Source organism: Rhipicephalus microplus, unplaced genomic scaffold (assembly GCF_043290135.1).
Source record: "Rhipicephalus microplus isolate Deutch F79 unplaced genomic scaffold, USDA_Rmic scaffold_66, whole genome shotgun sequence".
Classification (NCBI taxonomy): Eukaryota; Metazoa; Arthropoda; class Arachnida; order Ixodida; family Ixodidae; genus Rhipicephalus; species Rhipicephalus microplus.
Genome location: NW_027464639.1, coordinates 1,278,492 through 1,304,088, shown reverse-complemented (window position 1 = coordinate 1,304,088; position 25,597 = coordinate 1,278,492). Strand labels below are relative to the sequence as shown.

The 25,597-nt window shown below is 45.8% G+C and overlaps 1 protein-coding gene and 1 long non-coding RNA gene across 11 annotated transcripts in view; one reads left to right on the top strand and one right to left on the bottom strand.

The window, feature by feature from the left end:
• LOC142790041 (uncharacterized) overlaps positions 1-25,597 on the top strand; it is a 467,642-nt gene that overhangs the window by 298,040 nt on the left and 144,005 nt on the right. For all 10 annotated transcript variants that reach the window (XM_075885074.1, XM_075885070.1, XM_075885072.1 and 7 more), the window contains 3 exons: positions 1,323-1,391; positions 9,175-9,219; positions 24,533-24,601. In XM_075885074.1, the coding sequence (XP_075741189.1) occupies positions 1,323-1,391; positions 9,175-9,219; positions 24,533-24,601 (183 nt within the window). The remainder of the gene's footprint in view (positions 1-1,322; positions 1,392-9,174; positions 9,220-24,532; positions 24,602-25,597) is intronic.
• On the bottom strand, positions 7,962-11,974 carry LOC142790044 (uncharacterized). The gene is made up of 2 exons (XR_012889371.1): positions 11,841-11,974; positions 7,962-11,460 (listed from the first exon to the last, which is right to left on the bottom strand). It is a non-coding gene; the product is annotated as an uncharacterized LOC142790044 (long non-coding RNA).

The window sequence follows — 25,597 nt, the reverse complement described above, 5'->3', positions numbered from 1 at the left end:
TGCACAATAGTTGCTTATTAATTGACAATTGCACAAGTATAAACGCTAAACCTTGAGCAGCATTGGTGGGCGCTGTGGATGGAGTCGGCTGTTTCAAGTACCGGTGCCGTTAAGAGTGGACAAACAGACAAATGTACAGACACAGACAGACCAAAATTTTTGGGTCGAAAGCCCCCAAGAAAGGCTATCGTCTTTAAAACTTCTTCTATTTTCATAAGCATGCGAAAGTGCCCGGTACTGAGAAGCAAAGCTTTCTCGGTGATATGCAACCTGTTATTGCAAAATGCACCGTGTGCAACAGAATGGGCCACACAGCTGTCAGCTGCCGATCCAAAGTTCAAACATTTTTAGAAATGTCATCGTCACAGGCATGATACGATGCGGTGTTTGGAAAAAGGACCATGGCAAAACCAAACTTTTTGCATTATAGATAACAATCAGGTGACACCCGAAACAAGGTAGCAAGAACATATTGGGCTTGCTGCTTTTGAAGGGGTTGTCATAAGCAAAATTGGGGAAAATGCCTCTGCTAGTGACGTTATGAGCTTGGTGCAGGAGGACTGCGAGGACTATTGGCCTGGTGTGCGATCTATGGCGGAGCTGCGAATCGGGCTTGTATGATGTCACTTCGAGGTTTTGTGCACTTTTGAGGCGCGGCGCAGTGTAGGAACCACAGTCGCGGTAAAACTCAACAAAGTAGTAGTTCAATTGATTAAATTGTGTGTGGTGGTTATTGACGCTTTCATAATAACCATGGGTGTCTTGGTTATATTGTGTGTGGTGGCTATTGATGCTTTCATAATAACCTTGGGTGTCTGCTTTTAACGCTCATTTTAAGAGCATAGCATTTTGATTCTTAAAACTGCGGCCGCTTGTCTCCGCGGCAAGTGCTGCGCAATGGTGAAGTACTGCTCTGTGCCTCTATATGATCACGCACCCGTAAAAAGGACGTTAACTTTCACTACTATTCCAAGTACCCGATGGGAAAGAAGTGGATAGTTACTCAGAAAAGGGAAAGCACCCCCCACCCCCCTTAATCAGTCGTGCTTGCATCGTTACTCTGCTTGCGTTGGTACTTTACCTTTTGCTACATACTCGTTGACCCTAATTATTTACCTACTGCATTGAGTATTGCCTTTTTCTACACCTAAATAGAGCTTTATTTGATTTGTATACGCAGATGGAAATACTGCACCATTTTTTAATAGCACATTTGGTTACATGAAGTGTATTTTCGTAATTCACTGTGTTAATTACTTGTACAAAAGTCCTCGTGGGCTCTTCAGAAAAGCACTATTTCTAACAAGTGGTCTTTCTTGCAGTGTCTGCTGGACTGTCTCCAACGTTTACTCTCTTGCCAGGCATGGACACAAAGATGCGCTTGCGAGAACGTGAGTGATGGCAGTTTCTCCTATTTTAGGGGCATTTCTCGTAGCTGCCGAATTTCTTAGTACTAGACAAGTGTGACTTATCTGGCGAGGAGACACTTGTATATCGCTATATTTCATGCCCTATAATAATGCGGATACACTAGGCATGATGCTAACTCATCCGGGTACTAGAAAAGGCTACACAGACGGTGGTGGTAGTGAAAAACATTTTCTAATATATTTACAGTGAGAGGTATGGATAAGGCGAGTCTGAAGCTTCTGCACATTCCTCTTGCTGTATAAGTAGCACACATTCTGCTGCTAAATCGGGTTTGGCTCGCCCACATCGTCAATGCATCTAGAAATGCACATACGCAAACAATGTGAATCGGGAGTGACATTTCAGTTGTTCAGTGTTCATCTTATAATATTATATTACGAGAATATTTTTTGCGGAGAACCAAACAGCGCGTTGGTGGCCGTTCGCTAACCAGTCATCGCAAGAACGTCATGTTCCTGTGAAAAATTGTCGCACTAAAAAGGTGGTGCTTTCCAAGAAGATCGTCGCAGCTTTGCTGCAAAGGCAAAGCAATGAACGTGATAGCAACAATTTGAAAGGTCACGCACAGAATAGAATGCAGATCAAATTGTGCCCCACTTTTCTCCCGCGCAAATTACGCAAAAAACCTACTCACAGGTACAGATGCACGCAAACAGGCATCTCAGTTGTTACTTCGCTGTGTCTGCAGAGTGTGCGCTTTTCGAAAACTGAGATTCGGAATGATTGTAGTGACCTTGGTGCACCCGGTAATTACAACAAAATCCTTTTAGGTTAAAGCCCAAGGCCAGCCAAGGCATACGATTCTCCCCACTGCGAAATAAGGGCGCACGAGGGGGCATCATTGCTCCCCTTCTCTAAGCGTGGCGAAGTACGCAAAAAAGATGAGAGCGTGCGCCACCGCGCGATGTGGCGATGTGCGCTCATTGCGCCATCTTGCTAGCAATGCTGAAGACACGATAATTTCCCACGGGATGCCCATCAGTAGTGATAAGTGGTAGATATAGATAGTGTTGTTTGAATGTTGAAGGACGTGCTCCTCTGTGGCTCAGTGATTAGCGCCTCGCACTCGTGATGCAGAGGACCCAAGTTCGATTCCGCGCGCCTTGTCTTTTTTTGGATTTTTTTCTTTCTTGCATCTTCATATATATAGATACTTATACATATATGGTGAGTGACGGCAACGCCAACGCCGGCGGAAAAATCCAGCCCAAAGTGTCCATATAATTGCTATCGCAATAATATAAAAAAAAACGAAGGAATTTATGCAAAGTGAACAATAACTGGTTTTTACCAACTACTTTCCACAAGTGCTTGAGTCTCATAATAATTAAAGCTGTATATATTTCAGCAAAGCAGACAGCAAAATTATTGCAAAACTTATCTGATTCCTAAAGGTCTTGGTATCGGGAAACAGTTGGTTCAGTGATACGATGTAGTTGTCGAAGTTGTCCGTTTCACATTCCGTTGTTGGAAATGGTGGTCGCGGAAGACAATCTGCGTCAGCGTGACATCGACCGCTTTTATGGGAAACCATGAAGTCGTATTCTTGTAGACGAAGTGCCCAACGCACAAGCCGACTAGATGGGTCACGCAGATTGACCAACCAGCAGAGAGAATGATGGTCTGTCACAATGGTAAAGAAGCATCCGTAGAGGTAGGACTGGAAGTGCTGCACTGCGAGGCATTTGCCCTGTGATGGTGTAGTTACGTTGGGACTTGCTTAGCGAGGGACTTGCATACGCTACGACCTGTTCTTTGTTATCCAAGTGTTCAATCAGGACAGCACCTACATCAATACTGCTAGCGTCTGTGTGAAGTTCCTTGGTAGCCAGAGGATTGAGGTGTGGAAAATTTGGATGAGACGTCAAAAGAAACTTCAACTCGGATAAAGCAGACTCACATTCAGGGATCCAGTCAAACTGCGGCCCTTTCTGAAGCAGGCACGTGAGCAGGTACGCAATATTGTAAAACTGGGAATGAATCGAAGGAAGTGTGAACAAAGCTCCAAAAAGCTGTGCAGTTCTTACATCAAGTGAGGTTCCTTGAACGCCTCCACTGCGGCAGTCTTCACGGGATCCAGTCGTATGCCTTTTTTGTCCACAAATCATCCAAGGACGAGTCTTTGGCGCTCTCAAAATGATATTTCTTTGAGTTGAGCACCAAGCCTGCTTTGCTTAGGCAGTCAAACACGAGACCGAAGCATGTGTTATCCTCACAAAAGGTGCACTTGAAAATTAAATGGTCTTAGTAACACATACCCACTTGCCACTTCAATCCACGTAGAATGTTGTCCATGAAGCGCTCAAAAGTTGCAGGCATGTTGCATAACCCGAATGGCATCGCATTAAATTCAAAAAGTCCATCTGGTGTGGCAAATGCCGTTTTCTACTTGTTTTCTTAGTGCATTGTAATCGGCCGGTATCAAAAAGTAAGAGCTCGATGAAAGACAGTCAATAGTGTCAATTCGCGGGACTAAGTATATGTCTTTTTTTTTTTTTTTTTTTTGGTGATGGCGTCAAAATGACGGTAGTCAACGTAATATCGCCATTTCCCATCCTTCTTCCTCACTAGACTTACTGGAGCGACCCACGAACAACATGATTCTTGAATTACATCTTTCTTGAGCGTCTCACAAACCTATTCATTGATCACTGCATGTTCCGAAGGCAATACACGTTATAGTTTCTGTCAGCGATGTCTTGTCGATGCGGTGCTTCATACGAGAAGCAGGGAATGACGGTGGAGTGTGTAGCTGTGCGAAATCGAAGAGACCGGCGTGTTTGCGCAGAATACTCCCCAGTTCATTACGCTCGTTGGTGCTCAGTGGCTTATCGATCATAGCCATAATGGTGTCCCTGGCGTGCAGATTATGGCAATGGGTCTAATCTGGGAAATCAACTGCTCTCTGAAAGGATGCCAAAGGAGAATACCTGATGTTCATCAATCTCTGGAAGTTTCGGACCCTCCGGCAGCACTGTCGGTTCATCAGAGCAGTTGATCACCCATAAACCAGTACGCACTTGCATATTGGATAGCATGCAGTAGATAATTGAAACAGTCTGCTTTGTGCAACTGAGAGCCCTGCCGCGGTGGTATAGTGGCTAAGGTACTCGGCTGCTGACCCACAGGTCGTGAGATCGAATCCCAGCTGCGGTGACTGCATTTTCGATGGAGATGAAATTGTTAAAGGCCCGTGTGCTTAGATTTGGGCGCATGTTAAAGAACCCCAGGTAGCCGAAATTTCCGTAGTCCTCTACTACAGCGTCTTTCATAATCATATGGTGGTTTTAGGACGTTAAACACTACGTTTCATTTATGCAACTGAGATGAATGGGCTCCATGGTTGCGTCAAACGTTTCCTCACTTGCAGGGGAACAGGCAACAGGGACACATTTGCTGACAATGGCGGCACAGTTGTGTCTACGAAGAAGCAAAGGACACTTTCCTGACAGTGCGGAATCTTCATGAATGCAACTGGGACATACAAGTCTACTGTAATTTGTCCTGCGTGGGAATCGACAGTGACACCACATATCTTCAGAAAATCCAGTCCAGAATGACTTCATGCGTAATACAAGGGAAAACAGCAGACTCTGCAACAAATTTCTAATACGCCAAAGTAACAGTCATAGTGCACCCACCAACAGGTTGTAACACATTCCCACTCATTCCACAAAACGTATCAGCACGGTCTTAACGAAACATGACTTTTTGTTCAAGGAGGCAGGTGAACACGAGACTCATCACTGACCCGATAGCACCTGTGTCCACTAAGGCTATTGTTGGTACACCATCGATAAGCACATAAACCTTATTTTTAAACATGGAAGCTAAAGAGGATATTTCTGTTGGAATCGAAGACTGTCCAGAGAGATCACCTTCAACGGCCACTCGGACTAGTTTTCCGGAGAAGGCCAGAAGTGGGTGCGCCGGGGAGACGGTGATCCGTTGATGCGCGGGGTAGGAGGTGGTGTCACACTGCGGTCAGAAGCCAGAGATTGGTTTCGTAGGGGTCCTGGGGTCTCGTTCGATGCACTTCCTGGGAATGCCTGTGCTCGTGTAATGTTAGACCGGTTATATCTCGGCAATTGGTCGTACCTCGGTAGCTGCCGGTAGTTGCAATACCTGGTAGTGTGGACTTAAAAGCCACAGTTGTAGCAGACTAGTAAAGCACACTCGCCGAACCAATGCGCAGACCGCTCAGTTGTGAAGGGTCGGCGATCAGCTTGCTGAATTGGGGCTGCCCGCCTCTGAGTGGCAGGGCCGAGCTGAATGCGTTGGCCGAAATTCTGCTTGGACGCAAATGAGTCATGACGTGGCCACGGAGTTTTAGTTTTGTTGATGTCTTTCATACATACTTATTGTTGCAAAGAAGCTAATGCCGCCGTGTAGTAAGGCCTAGTCGGCGTAAACCTGTGCATAGTTGAGGCGGTTGATTCTTGACCCTTGCACTAGGCCATGACGACTGTTGTCAACGGCAGACCAGCAAGACGACGGCTCCGGTTAAGTTCAAACAGCTGTGGCTCTGTGGTACGTATGTTTTGTACCCAGCACCTCCACTACTCAATTATGTCCAAAAGAAGGGTTTATTTTATTCAGAGGCGACGTAACATCCGCCGTCTTGACTCTATACACAACCTCGGTCTCCGTCTGTCAAGTGGTGGTTACAGAACATCACCTGTGCAAAGTCAATACGTAGAATGCAATGAGCCCCCTCTATGTGATCGAAGAGCAATACTAACCTTATCATATGTTTTAAGAATAAGGTCGTCGCCTGAACACATCTATGCCACTTTCTGAAAGAATGTAACCTGGTAAATAAGCTTTAAAATATCATCTTTTCTGTGTCCATTCCTGAAAGTCTTGTGTCTGGCGCAGCATAGCTTTAGCTGCTTTTGCGCAATAAAAACCAAATTAACCTAACCTAACCTGAATATCATTAAGTGTTGTGCACAACAGAAAGCAGCAAAACTTTCTTCGGTCTCGGCAGCTGATCGTGAATTGAGTGTTCTCTGAGTGAGCGCGGCATCGAAAGTTCGTCGGCACGAGGTAAACAACTGTTGACCTGGACTTGGTAAATAGCTTATTTCAGAAATGTTCTTCTTGTCGAGTGTGCCGGGGACAGCTGACTATTGAATGTGACTCAAGTGAGTACGGTGTCGCCGTGAAGCTATAGCTTCGCTGCAGAAACTGCCAGGAAGTTCGTTCAAAATGGAGTTCGTGAGAAACTGCGGGGAAGTTGGTTCAAAATTGAGTTCACGACGTGTTGGCTGTAACAATAACTGCAACCTGTTTGAGATCAACGTTCGCCTGGCACCTGCTGTGCAGAGCACAGGAATTCAGTTGATGACACTGAACGACATCTTTACCGCTATGGCCGTTTCACACCAAGGTCTTCATACTTCATGCTGGTAGGTCTTCATACGATCTCTGTTTGAACCCACTTCCCCGCAGTTGGTACTGCTGGTAGGTCTACGCATGAAGATTACCAGCAGTTCCTAAAAACAAAGCTCCAGCCAGTAGCAACGAGAGCTTGTGCCGACTCATACGACTAGTTGTGCCGCAACAGTGATGAGTGTCTACAAGGACCTTAATTTCGGCAACCCTGAAAATATTGCACTCTTTTTATGAAAGCTGGCACACAAGAGGACACACCTCACACATTGGAGTGGCCTCTGTAGCAGAAGTTTTTTCAAGATATGTGCTTGACTATGTAGTGCTGTCTAATTTTTCCCTCTGCTGCGAACGTGGCCCAAAACCCGACAGCCCAGAGTATGCCGAGCGGAAATCTAAGTATTCATGTCAGAAAAACACCTCATGCAAAGCTGGCCAAATGGACGTAGAGGCAGCAACAATTTTATTTCAGCACTCACTTTCGCTTCATAGTCTAACCTTGCTTTGTGATGGTGACAGCCGGTAATAGAGTGCTTGCTGTCAACGAAGCCAAAGTGTATGGCTTCATTAATGTTCAGAAACAAGATTGTGCGAACCGTGTGCAGAAGAAAATGGGGACTACAGTTGGAAATTTTGTGCAGAAGCACAAAAGAGACGCCGGCGAGCGCATGAGTGGCAAGGGTTATCTCACGGGTGACCTTATAACAAGATTGACAAGTTACTATGACTGTGCTCTCAAATCCCATTCTGGGAATGTGGACAAGATGCACAAGGCTGTGTGGGCTATATATTACCATGTGACGTCCACTAGCGAGCAGCCTAACCACAGCTATTGTCCACAGGGCCCCAAGTCATGGTGCATGCACAATGCAGCCATGGAAAAGAATGGGCCCATGCCAAAAAGCAAGTACAACTCGCCAGAGGCTGTCAGCCATGCGCTGGACCTTGTGTATGAGAGCTTGTCTGACAAGAAGCTCATGCGAAGATGTGCGAGAGAAAAAACACAGAATGCAAAAAAATGAGGCATTGCACTCTGTTATATGGAGCCTGTCACAAAACGACAAGAATGTGCTGTTGAGACTGCCGTGGCAGATGCTAGCTTGTATGCATTTCTATCTGGGAAACAAGGAGTCTAGTTCACTTATTTTGCGTGAACTGCAGTAAGAGCCAACAAGCCAAAGCAGCCAGCGGACTGGCAAAAAGATTACTACCGCCGTGCATCTAGCGCGAAGTGAAAGTTCTTCAGTGGCATTCTAGGCAGCCACAATGAAGAAGCACGAGCATGAGCTTGGTTCAGATTACTCTCCTGGGACTTTCTGAAGATCCTAATTATAAGTTTTGTGGCGGCATATTTATTTTCGCAAGTTTTAGTTATATGCGTTTTTGTCAAATAAAGATTTTTACAAGGTTTAAATTCTGGAATGAACACTTTGTCGCCAATACTCATTCATTGTCTTTTTTTCTTCCTTGAATGCTATAGGATCAGCAAGTGAGAAAAAAATGATGATAAAGTATTTTAGGACGGAACATTATGAAATCTTCTAGAAATCAGCAACAAAAATTCACAGCTAAGAGACTGCGAAAAGAAGACTTAATAACTTTGGCTCAAATTCAGAGACAAGCAGTAAATTTCATATTTGCACTGTTTGAACATTCAGGAACATGCCTGCTGAACGTGAGCTATTCGAATGCAATACGTTTTAAGCAAGTCGCATCCCGAATTCATAAAATAAGAATTGTTGTAACTTTTTTCTTGGACTGGTGTAAAAAAAATGCAATTACGTGTTTGAAATCAGTATACAAAGCTGAATATTCTCTGAAAATTTTGTGTGTCAAGTGTCAACAGTAACAAATTTTGCTTTCCGGACACATGCCAAAGACAGTTACATAAAACTCGTTTCTCTGCAATGAAGTTGTTATAATAATAATAATAATAATAATAATAATAATAATAATAATAATAATAATAATAATAATAATAATAATAATAGGTGATCTCATGCCCCTTCAGTATTAATTGTACCATTTTGGTGGGCACAAGAAATGAATTGAGGCCATCTCCATGGTCGCCACACCACTTAAAACAGCAAGTAGCTGGCAATAGAGACCACAGCCGCTTCGTTCTTATAACAAGATTGTATATCTTTCTACAATTTCCCTTTATCTCAGTTTATTTTACTCTCGAGTGAAACATAGACCTACTGGTCTTGCAGAAGTGCATGACTGTTTGAGCACTTAACACGCAACAGGGAAAATGTTGAGAAAAGTCCTGTGCACAGTGAAATATGCTAGATATATTTGAATGAATAGACTTGGTGTAATTTTTTCATTTTGTCTGTATTTTTCTAGGAGGCCTTCAGCCCCGTCAATTGAAGGAGTCCTCTACACAGACATGTAAGCGTTATATTAATCTCATTTGTTTAAGTAAATATTTTATTATAGATATAATGCATAAGAGAATTTTAAAAAGTCATTTCAAATGGTGCGGCATCACCGTTGCATGTGACGCATAAATATTACACAGTCAGTTGTGATGGAGTTGACAAAAAGTTGTTGCCTGCAAGAATAAATAAATGATTGTCCTTTGCCTGTTTCAATGGCAAAGCTGTTTAGGTGAGCTGTGGTATATGCAGTCTGTTGGTATGTTACATGTGGCCTTTACAAAAACTATCACCCTGAATGGGTTGGTGCTACAGAAATTGGTCTGATCTTGCCACCTGTCCATTACTGGATGGATGGATGCAGGCCGCTGCCACGTCAGAACAAAAATTCCAAGTCTGTTGCATCGGGGGCCCGTTGGACTGCCCATAACTCTTTGAGTCTGGAGCTGGTAATAGCACCCTTCCATTTGGACAGCTTGGTGACTTCAACACACCAGGGCTTGTGTTCAACACACTAAGGCACCACCAGGGCTTGTGTTCTTAGCTGTATGATACAGGCCATGATCATGGTGTAAGAATATGTTAGGTGCTGACACTCGCTGCTCCGCACAAGGGGAGGGTGGGGGCAGATTGCGTACGCCGATGACCTTCAGCTACGAGTAGTTTCCATCATGCGACTACCAAGTGGTTCTTAGAGAGAAAGGAAGAGAAAAGTGAGCCCCGTAACTGTCAGCTTCAGAGAGCGACACCTCAACAGTAGCTCACAAGGAATGGGGGTGAGGAAAGATTAAAAGAATAGGATTAAGGGTATAGAGAGATAAAATGATGCGCTAGGCCAGTGAGTGAGGACAAATCGAGGGGATAGGAGAGATAGGAAAGATGGAAACACGGTCACAGGAGTCCGAGGACAGGGCGCCACTTGCGAGAGCTCTTGTCGGCGTCGGGAGATGGCGTAGGGCAAGTTTGGTAGGTCAGAGCTGCACTGTTGTCGAAGGTCGGTGTCAGGAGCTGACGTAGGGCCAGCCCAGGCCAGAGCTACGCTGACGTCGGAGATCGCGAGGGCACAACCGGTCGGCATGGAATTTAGCGAGCGAGTCCCCGTCACGCGAGTTGAGATGGCGCTACTGAATGGGACGGCAGCTATTTGCATGCCAAAGAACATCTTTCTCAAAGGTTTGTGGGCATGGGATTTCGTGATTTAGTAACACGTTGCCCTGTGATTGTGAACCCTGCCTGTGTATTTTATTTGTTTAGCTGATTCGCGCTTTGTAATTCAGTGCACGTATACCTCGACGCGACATATATGCATCAGCGGCCTTGTCTTTGGCTGCGCTTTGAAAAGGGCGAGTGATGTTTCGTCTCGAATAGCAAGTTGGTGTATCAGAATTGTATGGAGCATGTGTCGCATTTCAAGGCTCCGCGTAAACCAGAGCGACATAATAGGTGGCGGACAAGTTTGAGAAATACCGAAAGTGCCTGACGGTGCAGCAAAAAACAAGAAAACAAGAAAAGCTCTGTGAAAATGGCTGGCTCTACTGCTGACTTCTCTGAAGCGACGGGGGCCAAAAGTTCAATTGCATCTGAAATGCCTGACACGACCGCGTAAAGTTCGGCAAGTTTATTGTGCTTAGAGACAGCGACTTCACAGCATGGCAATGATGAATCAACAGGGACGCATGCAAAAGGCAGCGCTTAAAGTTCAACAGTTTCAGGTCCCTCCACGCTAAGAGCAGGACGCTTCTCAAAACAACACTGATAGCGTGGGCCTATGAGCTAGCGACTCAGTTCCTCATCATGCAAAAAAAGTACATTGGACTGCCAATAAACGAAACTCGCTTAAACAAAAATGCCTCATTAACGGAACTAAACGGGCTCATATTGCTGGATTTCTATGTGTTGCACAGTAAAATTCATCGGTTAATCGAAACAGTGCTTATTGGTCACCTACGGTTAAACGGCACAAACTCTAAACACAGCATAGACTCCCTCATGCCACAGGTAGTCTCACAACCATGGCAACACCTCGAGATCGAGACAAGCCAATCCAGTATCCATTCTCGCTTGTGGCTGTAGGAGCAAAGTCGGCAAGTTGCGGTGGATCACTGTGTTAATTCAGTCTGATCGAAAGGAAGTGGCCGCACCATACACACCCGCTTGATAAAAAGCTACAAATTCTTCAAGAGCTCGATCGAAGCGGCCTGCCCAAGATGGAGGTGGCAAAAAAATACATCCCAAAATCGACGCTGTCGCGGATCTGGAAAAACAGAAAAAGATTGAAGGCACTGTTAAGGACGGTACCTTTACATCTAAACGAATGCGAACGACGCCTTATAAACATCTAGAAAAGTTCTTTTTCTGTCGTTCAAGCGTGCACGGACTTCTAATTTGCCCATAAGCGAGGCAATTCTTGAGCAGAAAGCTCGAGAGATCGCCATGGCTCAGCCGCTTCAAAACACGCCATGGCCTAGTCTTCAAAGCAATCTCGGGTGAGAGTGGTGCAGTCAACAGGGACATTTGCACCAACTGGCAACAGGGGCAGTTTAAGGAAATTTCGGTGAGCTTTGATCCACGAGACGTCTTCATCGTCAACGAGATGGGTCTTTTTTATAAGGCGCTTCCATCAAAGACGCTCACCTTCAAAGGCGAAGCCTGTAGTGAAGGAAAAGGCAGTAAAAATCGCATCATTGTGCTGGTGGGTGCAAACATGGCAGGAGATGAGAAATTGAAGCCGTCGGTAATAGGAAAATCAAGGCACCCACGTTGTTTCAATGGCGTTCAACCAACACCACCTAGAATATTGACAAGGCCCCTCCAGGGAGAGCGTGACGTCACGCTAGTTGCCCACCTGCACCCCGGCCGTCGTCGGCACTCGTTCTCGTTATATCTGCTGTGGGCACTTATTGAAAGCCGGTGTTTCTTTTTTTTGTTCTTTTTTGTTCCTGGGCGGTCTGCATTCGTTTACGCCTGCCTTTACACTTTAGTGATCAATCTGTAATAGTCAGAAATGCATTTGTAGAAGTGGTTTTATTAGGACGAAAAGCTAAAACCATCCTACGTCATTTCTTGTTCAATGTTTTGATTTTTCTGTCAGCTGCCTTTTTTTTTGTGCGGTGCTTTGGATGGTGTCATTTCGAAGTCTACAAAAGTTGTTCAGAGCGACATTTGTTGCAACACGCACTACATGCCGCACGATAGTCTCGGAGGTATGGCCATTTTCACAAGTCTCTAGCTCATCTCCTAGCAGTGATGTGGTAATGGAGCTTACAATGCCACGTTGGTTGTTCGACGCGAGGAACGCCTTTGCATTTTCTCCCTTGGTGAGCTTTTCGACAACAAGCGTTGTCACCAGCACCATGTGCACAGTACATGGCTGCGGAAACTTTAAGCTTCCTCTTGACAAGTTGTCAATCATTGTGTTACCTTCCACATCTATGTTCCTGTTCTCCAGGACGAGCACGCTGCTGTAAAATGAGCATGACAGCTTCTTCAGAGCTGAATGAGCACAATATCCAGCGATATAAGCAACGACCTCCATGTCATGCTTTGGGTTGGAAATTTCATCATTTGAGATGTGAACAGAGAAGTTATGTTGCGATACTTCTGTGTCACTTTTGCTGCTGATGTCTGGCTGCTGAAGCATCAGCAGCTTTTGCAGACGAATTTTCTTTTCAGACTCCAGAAGCTGCCTCAGGAAAACATGATATTGTGCACCAGCAAGCTGACGGTAGCGACCGAAGCGATCTTCAAGAGTGTCAGTTTGAAATTTTCTCAGCAAGACATACTTGAACTTCAGTTCTTCTAAACAGTACCGCGACAGCTCAACAAGGGACTAGCAAATGTGTTTCCCTTGTCAAGCAGCCACGGCTCATGTTGACGCTGCTCCAAGCATCTAGCCAGTCTACCATGCCACTAAAGAAAACCAGCTGTTGATCCACCGTAGAATTCACTGGATTTTGAAGGGTGTCGTTCAGTCGGCGACCTTTCGAAGGGGTCTTCACGTTGACGATTTTCCACCACGTCGATATGATGTTTATGAAGAGAGCTGTTGAACTGGCACATGTTGTTTTAAGGGCATCGCCACGCGTCTCAAGTGCGTTTGATACAAACGGATTAATGACATTTAACACCAACTTTACATTTTGTCTCTCCATAGGTGTTGGATTGATTGCCTTGGAATTCAGCTTGTAGCCAAGCTCGAGAAGCGATGTCTGCTCCAGTGCATACAGCTGCCGTACGACTTCAAATGATGCTGGTTTCATTCTGGGCAGCCCGTCGGGCAATATTCCTGACAGGTTCACTTCAGGAAACTAAAAGCATATTCCTTCGTTTTTTTTTATTCATCCAGTTGTTCCTGATGTATTTCAGTATGTGCACAGGGTCTACGACATAAAACAGAGGCCGATTGTTGTCGGCTGGATGAGGATATACAATGCGCACTTCCTGTTTCTCTGAGAAAAACTTCATTTTCCGGTTGTGGGAATTGTTGTGGGTAATTACAGCAATGACGCTGAGGCCCATAGATTCCACTTCTAAAATTACTTTCTTGCAGAACTCATGTAGAATTTCGGCGGTCATTTTAGCAACAGGAAAAATGTGAAGCACATCTTTGTTTGATGACAAGAGCGACTGAAGCATGAAAACATGAGCGGTTGTGGCTGCCTCTTGAGAATTGGCTGCAGATCCAACTATGCTGCCCCCTCTATAATCGAAGTATGGCTTGATATGAATTTCATCAACCATTAGCGTCACGGTCTTTTCGTTCGGCTGCATGCACTTCACTCTTTCTCGAATGTAGGAGAGGAAGTTCGCTTCGTTTTGCTCCTTCAGTGGATCGCCTCCATACTTGGAACAAACGCGGCGCAGGGTTGAAGGATGGGGTAAAGTCAATTTCGACGCTGATCTGGCAAAGTTATAGGCGTGCGGAGATATGGAGTGCAGAATGCTAGAAAACACTAATGTTTCAGCACTGTAGCGACGAATGGGGGCAGCGAGTGCGAGAGCTATTTGCTCACTTAGCAAACGAAACGAAGCACTGTGTTCTTCGGTCGTGTCACTGTCTTTGGACAGTTCATTCAATAAGGAGCCGATATGCTGCAACACTGACGCTGTTTTCGACGAACTTGCAACTTCAGGCGTCTCAGTCATGTGGTTTTCCAGCTGCTGGAGCAGTGCGGTAACGTCATGATGTCGCGCACTGCGTCTGGAACTGCGCCTCCGCAGGGTAATGAAACCAGCTCTATCATACCTGCTGAGACTGCAAGTGAGAGATCAGCAAGCACAGTGACGGAAAACCTCACATGTGGTGAAGGATTATCTTCGATGCGGAGAAACATCACCAACGATCGTTTGCCTTGATGGTCGAGAAATCATTACTGCATACAGCAGAAAGCTTGCCTCTTAAGTGTTCGAAAGAGGACACAGCATTTCTCTCCTCTTAGCTTTTTTTTGCGCATATAGAGTTCTTAATCGCTTTGCTCAAGACCTCGTCTTCCATTCGAGCTCGTTTCGAGACGGGAGATTCTCGGCGATTGCGATTCGTGCTCAGGTAGGACGGACAGTTCGGAAACACCGAGGGTATAGCATCTCACACTAGGCGCACCCTCTCGCTGTCGACTGTCAATGTTTGTCCCAACGCTGCGTTGAAATGTGACAGCTTTGTGATGAAGTCAGCCTCGAGGAAGTGGAGTTCACAGACCTGCGCCAAGCATAACAGTGACTTCATTACTTTCATACGAAACGGGCTAATGGGAACTTTGACACGAGCCTGAGTATTTCTTTTCTATTTTACCGCACTGCCCTACCTGAAGCGCGACAAAACTATCATCACCACTCACGATAGTCGCTCGGTTCAACAGTAACAGAGCCAGAACGCCAGTAATGCGATAGAGCCGGTAAGACAACAAACTTCAGCGGTTTCTCACCTTGGAGTGTATGCTTGGTGTGAAATCCTTTCGCGGAATGGCTTTTATCCAAGACTTCTTCCGAGCTTCATCCTTGGGGAATGCGAAAACACGCACTTTGGGAGCACTGTCATAATTGCCGCGGCACCCGGGAACACAACAACGTCCCATTACGCACTGATCGATGTGTAATCACATACTCACAAATACAACACCAATAAAATAGGACACGTGGGAACGAACGAAGACTCGGAGCAGTGCGATGCAGCACCAAGCCTAACGCAGTCTAACCAGCGAAGCAGGTAGCGATGAAAGGCAAACCTGTCGTGGCTTGTCCGCCGTTCGGGGTAAAAAAGTGCGCGGGGTGACCAACACCACAACCTGAGCGACACGTCCTCGGCCACTCGACAGTCGGTGATATGTCCGGGGAGACGTTGAGGCTGCCACCCAGGATCCGGCGAAGGACGACTTTTGCGACGCATCTCACGAACAAGTAGAAGATGCGTTTAATTTACATATTTGCAAGAGAAGTACATTGCAACGAGAGCGTTCAGACGCGCCTTTTCATCACAAGGGCCCTGAGCGCACTCGAGACGAGCGGGCCAGCGAAGTCCAGAGAGAGAGCACAGCGCACTCCCGACACGCTCCTTTTATAGCCGTCCGTGCACGCGCTAGACACCGACTGTGTGTCCCAGCGACGCTGATGTGCATTTCCTGCGGCGCACACAGACGCCTCCCGCGTTCCTGCCGGACGCGGACAGCGTTTGACCGTTACGCCGATGAGCGTCCCTTGCAAGCCACCTCCTTGCTGTGCCGGTCATAACATCGGACAACTAGCGTGACGTATGCCGTCTGGAGAGAGGGGTATGAATGGGCCTTGTGAATAGTCTAGGTGATGTTGGTTCGACACCTTCCCGTTATGTAACATGGGAACGGAAAAGCGTGGATGACCATGGCCATATTGGAAAACTGGCTTCGGGAGGAAGACGCTAGATTTACGAGGCAAGGCAAAAAGGTTGTCTTCATCGTGGACAATTGCTCAGCCCACGGTCAGGTTCAAGTACTCCAAGCCATCACTCTGGAGTTCTTGCCAGCCAATTCAATGGCATTGATCCAGCCAACAGATCAAGGGATTATTCAGAACATTAAAGTTCATTGCCACAGAAAATTACCCCATCATATGCTGCTGAGAGCAGGCAGCGAGAAATGCTACAGGTTAGATTTATTGGCAGCCATCCACATTTTGGCTTGTGCCTGGGAGCAAGTGAAGGCAACAACAATACATAGATGCTTTCACCATGCTGGCTTTCAAGTGCAAGAAAGCAGTAGCTGATGAAGAAGAAAGCCCTGCTAATGCCGACATTAAGACAGTATTCAGTCAGGTCGTACCCTCTGCCCCTTTCACTCTGCAGGACTACGAATCAATGGATGAAAATGTTGAAGAGACTGTCAAGTAAATGATTGCCGAAGTGCAAGATGAGGATCAATCTTCCAGTGTTGAATGTGATGACAGTACTGCCAGTTCAGTGGTGCCACCAGACCGATCAGCTAGAGAGGCTGCTGAACTTTTGCAGCGCTACTTTGAGAATGAGACTTGTCCAGAATTCTAGCTAGTTTGTGAGACATAGGTGCATACCTTGTGAAAAAACAACTCAATCTTGCCAAACAAAGCACTCTTCACTCCCTTTTTTTTTTTCTCCTACTCATCCTCATGAGTAAGGTGAGGTTTGTGCAATTGGAATAAAGGTCTTGGTTTACTAAAAAAGGGTTTACTAAATAAGTGTACTTTGCTTAAATGAAACTTCTGATAAATGGAACAGTTGTATGCTTATAAATGGAACAGTTGTATGGATCCCCTTCGAGTTTCATTTAAGAGAAGTTGACTGTACTTTCTTGTTTCAAATTCAGATGCCACTTTTTGAGCTGGCTCATCTATGCCTACTTGGACCAAAAAAATATTAATTGTTGTAGAATAACCAGTGAACAGAAATCGGTCTTCATACTATTTCTCTGATGAAGCCATGTTTTTTCCCTTCTCTTTTATGTTCACTATATTCGTGTCATTATTAGTTTGACATGCTTTATGTCGTCAAGCCAGATTTTCTCGGTTTTTAGATGTCTTTAGTGCTTCGTCGTCACCGTCTTGCAACATTGCAGGCCCACATCCCACCATGGTGCTGACAACACAGCACTGTTTATTAAGGGGTAGGTGGCGATGAAAAAAACTTTTTTCGTTTGTTGACCTAGAGCAATGAAATTTCGCATGCATTCTCATAAGTGTCTTGAATAAAGAAATATGCAGTTTCATAATGATACTTTGAGTAGTTCCCAAGTTGCATCATGCTACGTGGTTTGGCTTATGTGGTATGTTCGTGGAAAGCCTAGCGCTGTAACAAAACATACCAGAAAGCTGCAAATGGTGCTGATCTTTACTCAGAAGAAGACTATTGGGTATGAGAACCCCAGAATATTTTTATCACTTCTCTTTTTTTTTTATAGAGATCACGGCTGCCTACACACATTGTCAGAAACAGTGTCACGTACAAGCCATCTTCTAGAAAAAAACAACAACAAAAAACTGAGCCATAAACAAGAATTATAAGATTGTCAAACCCTCAAAAAATGTTTTGGGATTCCGAAAAAAAAAAACTGCATCAAAATTTGTCCAGGCAGCCATAAACAAGAATTATAAGATTGTCAAACCCTCAAGAAATGTTTTGGGATTCCGAAAAAAAAAAAAAAAAACTGCATCAAAATTTGTCCAGGCATTCCCGTGCTACACTTTTCACGAGCAATGCATAATGTCCAAAACACACTTGTGAGAAAAAGCGTCGACAGGCTTTTTTTCGATGAACTTTCTTGTTTCTCGTTGGATATTGATGAAAATTGGCCCAGGCACTAAAAATGACCTAACAATCCTTCCATGAAAATTTTGAGGCGATACCACAAACACTTTATGAGAGACAAATTATTTCTTCATTGAACTTCATGGAGGAGATGAGCATATTGTTAAAAAAAAAAAAAAAGCAGTATTGAGAAAACTGCGTTTAAAGTTTCAACTTTTCTTTACGTCTGACACCTAAAAATTGTGATCTCAGGTTTGTCTTGTGATATTTGACTTCTCGGGCATCTGGTCTCTGACCAGTGTTCCTTGGTTGGTTTTTTTTTCCCATAACCTCCTTTTCATGATTTACAAAGAACAAGCATGGATTTCAAACCAAGTTCTCTGTATGAAGGAGTGGTGTGATAGGCATAACAAAAAGGTCGTAATTGAATAAGACCATATACTGAAATGATTACACATATTTTTTGTGCTGAAGTTGTAATTAGTGTAATTGAGTACTTGATTACAAATAATCACTGAGCATTGCTTTATTTGGAAAAAGGTTTGTTGCATCAGAAAACTGTATCACACCATGACGCCCGATGCCTTCTTTCCAAATAACAAAGTTATAGGCAGAAGACTTGTGGCACAGGAAGTTTTAGCAGTATAATTAATGAAGCGAAACGGGCATATAAAAATTTGTGCCCCTGATTGACACATGCTCTTTTGCCACTCTAGCAGTAAAGCGCATCATCATACAGCCGGTCGTGGAAACTCTAATCTATGGGGCTTTCATTGCCTTCGAACATTCATACACTTCGTGGCGATATCAAGCACGGCTCCAAGCACGTCTAAATCGCATCACAAAAGCTTATTGACAGCACTCCATATGACGGTGGAGTGCGTGGCCGCGTGGACAGTGCAGCCGGCGCGTAATGCACTTGCCGGCGGCGTTCGGTGACGATGCCCAAAATGTGTAACTACGATGACACAAACACGGCGCACACTGCGCTTGGCATCGCATTTTCGAGTGACGATGCGCGAAACTGCTAGCTGCTTGGGTTTTAGCAGCGCGAGAAAAGCACAAAAGACAAGAAAGGGACGAGACAAGCACTGTCAGTGCTTGTCTCGTCCCTTTCTTGTCTTTTGTGCTTTTCTCGCGCTGCTAAAACCCAAGTATGCCATACCAACTAGCCCAGTCAACCGCTCTATTATGCTAGCTGCTGTTCTGAGCAATCCTTGGCTTTGAAGGGGGGGGGGGGGGGGGTGACGAGCTTCACTGTGTGGTCTGTTGTCGATGCGTAAAATGCCCAAACGTGGTTCAGAGGAGGTAGTGAGTGATGTGCTTCATTCCTTGCAAAGAAGCACGGTCGCCAAGAGTGCGCTAGCGCGTCGTTCCTGCCCGCAGTCTCGCTGTCAGCAGAGCTAGGGCTAAAGCCAACTCCGATGACACGCCGCACTCGTAGACCACGCGCCCACTCGTAGTAATCTGATCGTGCCGTCCCTTACCGCTTCGTTGCTTGCGAAGAAGCACATCGCCACAAGTGCGCTAGCTCGTCGGTCCTGCCTGCAGTCTCGCTGTTGGCGGAGTTAGGGCTAAGTACGACTTTGACGACTTTGATGGAAAGGACTCATGTTGTTGTTGCCAGTCTGCCATCTTGGCTGAAGGACTCTGTGTACTCTGTGTACAATATGTAAATTCATTTCTTTTGCTTACTCGCAACCCAGGACATTCTGGTGGAGGTGCTGGGTACGAAGACAGTATAACGAAGCTACACAGCGGCCGAAGCTTAGTTTATTCAATGATGGCACAACAGAGTCCCGCTTCCACAGCTGCAATGGCAACGACGATAGTTGCTCTGCCCCAGCTCAAAAACCCTGGCGTGTTCTGCGGGACCTACAATGTCGACATTCAAGAATGGTTGCCGGTGTATGAGCAAACAAAACAAGCAAGAATTATCGTTGGGACGAAACACTCATGTTGGTGAACATATCATTCTATCTGAAGAGAACAGCCAAAGTGTGGTTTGAGAATCACGAAGCGTTAATTGGCAGCTGGAAAGCGTGCAAAAAAAAAAGAATGCACTGTTTGGCAAATCTACTGGCATGAAGGCAGTGACCAAAAAGGAGCTTGAATCTCGCACTCAAACGTCATTGGAGTCGTAGCTGTCTTACATACAGGATGTGCTCGCCCTTTGCCGCAAAGCATACGATGGCATGGGGGAGTTTGAGAAGGTCGCGCACATATTAAAAAACATCGTCGATGATGCATTCAATCTGCTGATTTGCAAAGACTGTGACACAGTAGATGTATCATGTTTTGAGTGTAAAGACTTCGGCGAAGTGATAGCGACATAGACGACAATGCTGTTGAGTCACTGTGACACAGACTACAAAAAGAAAAGAAAAACATGAAAGACGCGGAAAACTCTCGTGGCAGGAGCACCGAGAGTAAAAAAGCAGGAGTGGAAGGGCAGCGCATGGTGCAAGTACCGTATTTACTCGATTCTACCGCGCCCTCGATTGTAACGCGCACCCGATTTCCACCACGAAAAAAAAAACAACAAAAAAACAGAGGACATCGATTTCAAAGCGCACCCATTTTTCTCGCTGGCCCGCACGATCACACCACTCAAAAAAACGACTCCTTTCGGGAGCGTCTTCGATTTAAATATGAGGTACGGGCGAAGCTTGTGCTCATCTGACGTGTAACAGAGCATTGCCGTCCCTGCAGTTTTACCGTGGACCGATGTCAGCACGCGAACTTGCTTCGCCCCATTCTTCTTGACAGTTGTGGTGCCGGGCATGTCGAAGTAAAGAGGCGTCTGATCGGCATTCCCGATTTGCCCAAGCAGGTAGCCGTTGTTGCGCCGCAAGTTTAGAACGAACCTCTGAAAACTGTGAAGCTTTTCATCGTACTCCACCACAAAACTTTTCGCATATGCATGTTCCCCTTCGGAGGGAAAAGCCTTTCCTCTTCATAAAGTTTGTTAGCCAGCACCTGCTCGCTTTAAACTGGCTCCGCATTAGACCTTTTTCCAAGACTAATTGCATAGCCCGCACTTGGAGCAGTTCTGTCGTCACGGGCCGCTGTGCCGCTCGCTGCTCAAGCACATACTCGCCGAGCAGCTCTTTATTTGCCGAAACCGACCCTGCTGTGGTCCACTGAAGCCTTTGCGTGAAGCTTTGCTGTCGACAATCTTCTGCTTTTGTTTCCGCCGGTCCCGCATGCACGTTTCGGGAACTCCGAGCGACCGCGATGCGGCCCGATTTTCGTCCGTTTCTGCACACGCGATGACTTTTCTTTTAAAAGCGGCATCGTGGCGCGCTCGAGTTTTTAGAGTTGGCCCTTCCACGCCGTCGATGCTAATGCAGTACTAGATGACGAGCTCCTCAGCACACGTACGAAGTGCCGCACATGGGAAACACGTAGGCAGAAATGGCCGACGCGCCATGCCGACGCACGTAGGGGGCGGCCATTTTGGATTTGCCGATGGCAATAGATTGACCGCAATTTTTTTGTTTGTACTCGATTCTAACGTGCATGCGACTTAAGAACTCGCTTAACCGGAAAAAAGGTGCGCGTTAGATTCGAGCAATTACCGTAGCGTTCGGTGGAAGAGGCAGCGATGCGAAGAACAAATCCCTGTTCCTGCCGACGCCTAGTGCCTCAGAGTTTGTGGCTCTGAATTATCAAGAAGTCCACGGGCCGCCCCAGAGTTCACCTGTACGTGAGTCGTCACGAGGGGTCCCGACGACAACCGTTCACGACTCACCGTTTGACTCTCAGCAGAGTTGATCTTCTATAGATTAAATGTTTGGATGTGTGGGTGCTACTTAAAACGCCCGCTTTGTCCTTATTTCTTGAACCTCGTGCGGTGAAGCTAATACACCGTGACATTTTGGCATCCAGGGGACAGGACGAACTTGTTCTCTGTGGCACAGACACATTGTAGATGCTATGGAAATGCAGAAATTAAGGGAACTGGGGAGCGAGTGAGCTTGTCAGAGGCAGAGTTGAGAGGGTGGAGGAGACTGCAGGAAAATCGTCAGCGAGATGATAGAGCGGCTCAGCATGAAGCGGCGAAAGAACACGACCTGATGGCTGTTGAGCGAGAAAAAATACCGGCAAACGTGTGGCCTCAGAGCAAGCTCTAGCCAAAGCAGAGGAACGCAGCCTTCCGCTACGCATAAGGCTTGCCGAGCTAGATGCAGCACCAGCGTACCGAACGCCACCGGGAGAATGACCTGAAGTACAAGCAGTGCACTACCCTTCCATAAATCTTCGAAAATTTCTCCTGCAGTTTGAGATTGCCCGAGACGACTTTGACGCGTACCTCAAGAGGTTCGAATGCGTGAGGACAAGCCGAGGCTGGGACAAATTACAATGGGCAATCGCCTTGAGCATGTGCCTCACAGGAGAAGCTCTGAAAGTGTATGGAAGACTGTCTTCTGACTACTGCCTAGATTATACTCATGTAAAGATAGCTCCTCTGCGGCATTTTCGTCTCATGGCAGAAGAGTATCGTGAGCGTTTCCGAGCGTCAAAACCATAGAACGGAGAGACAGCTACACAGTTTGTAGCTAGAATTAAAGGACATTTTGATAGGTGGATTGATCTCTCGGAGACCCCGTACTTTCGATAGTCTAGTTTAGTTGATCGTCAAGGAGCATTTTTTGTCCAATTGTATAAGAAGTTGGTCACTTGCTTCCGCAAAGGGAAATGCTCCACCTTGGGTACCTCTACCTAAGCAGCTGATGAATTTATAGACGTTCAGCACCAGAAAAACTTGGCCCCGTATATGCATGTAATCTGCAAATGTGGTCGAAAGACTATAGTCTTGCGTGTGGAGAGAGTGAACAATTTATTTTATGTTCTCCGTAAAAAAATCGGTGGATGGTATTCTGGAGGCACTGCGTTAGAGTGCCTGGAGCGTGCAGCGGAGGCGATCGAGTGCATCAAGTCAAGTCACATGTGAGACATGAGCGCCACCTGGCAGCGTTCTTAAAAAAAAAGCGCGTGACTCCGAGACGGGTGTGTGCGCCCGTCGCAGAGGTGATAAGGTTTAGAAGGCAAGGCAACGGGTTGGTGCCACCACCATCGCGTCTTAGCAAAGCGTTAGAAACTCCCCGTTCCGTGCAAGCGTTGCATGGTCAGCGCTGCGTGATAAGTGCTACGGTTCTGAAAATTGCTTATGTATGCCTTTTCTAGTAAAAGATGTACATGCCAGTAAAGGATGTACATGCAGAATATATACGTGTTATGGTGCCCCAAACTTGCACAATAGTTGCTTATTAATTGACAATTGCACAAGTATAAACGCTAAACCTTGAGCAGCATTGGTGGGCGCTGTGGATGGAGTCGGCTGTTTCAAGTACCGGTGCCGTTAAGAGTGGACAAACAGACAAATGTACAGACACAGACAGACCAAAATTTTTGGGTCGAAAGCCCCCAAGAAAGGCTATCGTCTTTAAAACTTCTTCTATTTTCATAAGCATGCGAAAGTGCCCGGTACTGAGAAGCAAAGCTTTCTCGGTGATATGCAACCTGTTATTGCAAAATGCACCGTGTGCAACAGAATGGGCCACACAGCTGTCAGCTGCCGATCCAAAGTTCAAACATTTTTCGAAATGTCATCGTCACAGGCATGATACGATGCGGTGTCTGGAAAAAGGACCATGGCAAAACCAAACTTTTTGCATTGTAGATAACAATCAGGTGACACCCGAAACAAGGTAGCAAGAACATATTGGGCTTGCTGCTTTTGAAGGGGTTGTCATAAGCAAAATTGGGGAAAATGCCTCTGCTAGTGACGTTATGAGCTTGGTGCAGGAGGACTGCGAGGACTATTGGCCTGGTGTGCGATCTATGGCGGAGCTTCGAATCGGGCTTGTATGATGTCACTTCGAGGTTTTGTGCACTTTTGAGGCGCGGCGCAGTGTAGGAACCACAGTCGTGGTAAAACTCAACAAAGTAGTAGTTCAATTGGTTAAATTGTGTGTGGTGGTTATTGACGCTTTCATAATAACCATGGGTGTCTTGGTTATATTGTGTGTGGTGGCTATTGATGCTTTCATAATAACCTTGGGTGTCTGCTTTTAACGCTCATTTTAAAAGCATAGCATTTTGATTCTTAAAACTGCGGCCGCTTGTCTCCGCGGCAAGTGCTGCGCAATGGTGAAGTACTGCTCTGTGCCTCTATATGATCACGCACCCGTAAAAAGGTCGTTAACTTTCACTACTATTCCAAGTACCCGATGGGAAAGAAGTGGATAGTTACACTCGGAAAAGGGAAAGCACCCCCCACCCCCCTTAATCAGTCGTGCTTGCATCGTTACTCTGCTTGCGTTGGTACTTTACCTTTTGCTACATACTCGCTGACCCTAATTATTTACCTACTGCATTGAGTATTGCCTTTTTCTACACCTAAATAGAGCTTTATTTGATTTGTATATGCAGATGGAAATACTGCACCATTTACTAATAGCACATTTGGTTACATGAAGTGTATTTTCGTAACTCACTGTGTTAATTACTTGTACGAAAGTCCTCGTGGGCTCTTCAGAAAAGCACTATTTCTAACAAGTGGTCTTTCTTGCAGTGTCTGCTGGACTGTCTCCAACGTTTACTCTCTTGCCAGGCATGGACACAAAGATGCGCTTGCGAGAACGTGAGTGATGGCAGTTTCTCCTATTTTAGGGGCATTTCTCGTAGCTGCCGAATTTCTTAGTACTAGACAAGTGTGACTTATCTGGCGAGGAGACACTTGTATATCGCTATATTTCATGCCCTATAATAATGCGGATACACTAGGCATGATGCTAACTCATCCGGGTACTAGAAAAGGCTACACAGACGGTGCTTGTAGTGAAAAACATTTTCTAATATATTTACAGTGAGAGGTATGGATAAGGCGAGTCTGAAGCTTCTGCACATTCCTCTTGCTGTATAAGTAGCACACATTCTGCTGCTAAATCGGGTTTGGCTCGCCCACATCGTCAATGCATCTAGAAATGCACATACGCAAACAATGTGAATCGGGAGTGACATTTCAGTTGTTCAGTGTTCATCTTATAATATTATATTACGAGAATATTTTTTGCGGAGAACCAAACAGCGCGTTGCTGGCCGTTCGCTAACCAGTCATCGCAAGAACGTCATGTTCCTGTGAAAAATTGTCGCACTAAAAAGGTGGTGCTTTCCAAGAAGATCGTCGCAGCTTTGCCGCAAAGGCAAAGCAATGAACGTGATAGCAACAATTTGAAAGGTCACGCACAGAATAGAATGCAGATCAAATTGTGCCCCACTTTTCTCCCGCGCAAATTACGCAAAAAACCTACTCACAGGTACAGATGCACGCAAACAGGCATCTCAGTTGTTACTTCGCTGTGTCTGCAGAGTGTGCGCTTTTCGAAAACTGAGATTCGGAATGATTGTAGTGACCTTGGTGCACCCGGTAATTACAACAAAATCCTTTTAGGTAAAGCCCAAGGCCAGCCAAGGCATACGATTCTCCCCACTGCGAAATAAGGGCGCACGAGGGGGCATCATTGCTCCCCTTCTCTAAGCGTGGCGAAGTACGCAAAAAAGATGAGAGCGTGCGCCACCGCGCGATGTGGCGATGTGCGCTCATTGCGCCATCTTGCTAGCAATGCTGAAGACACGA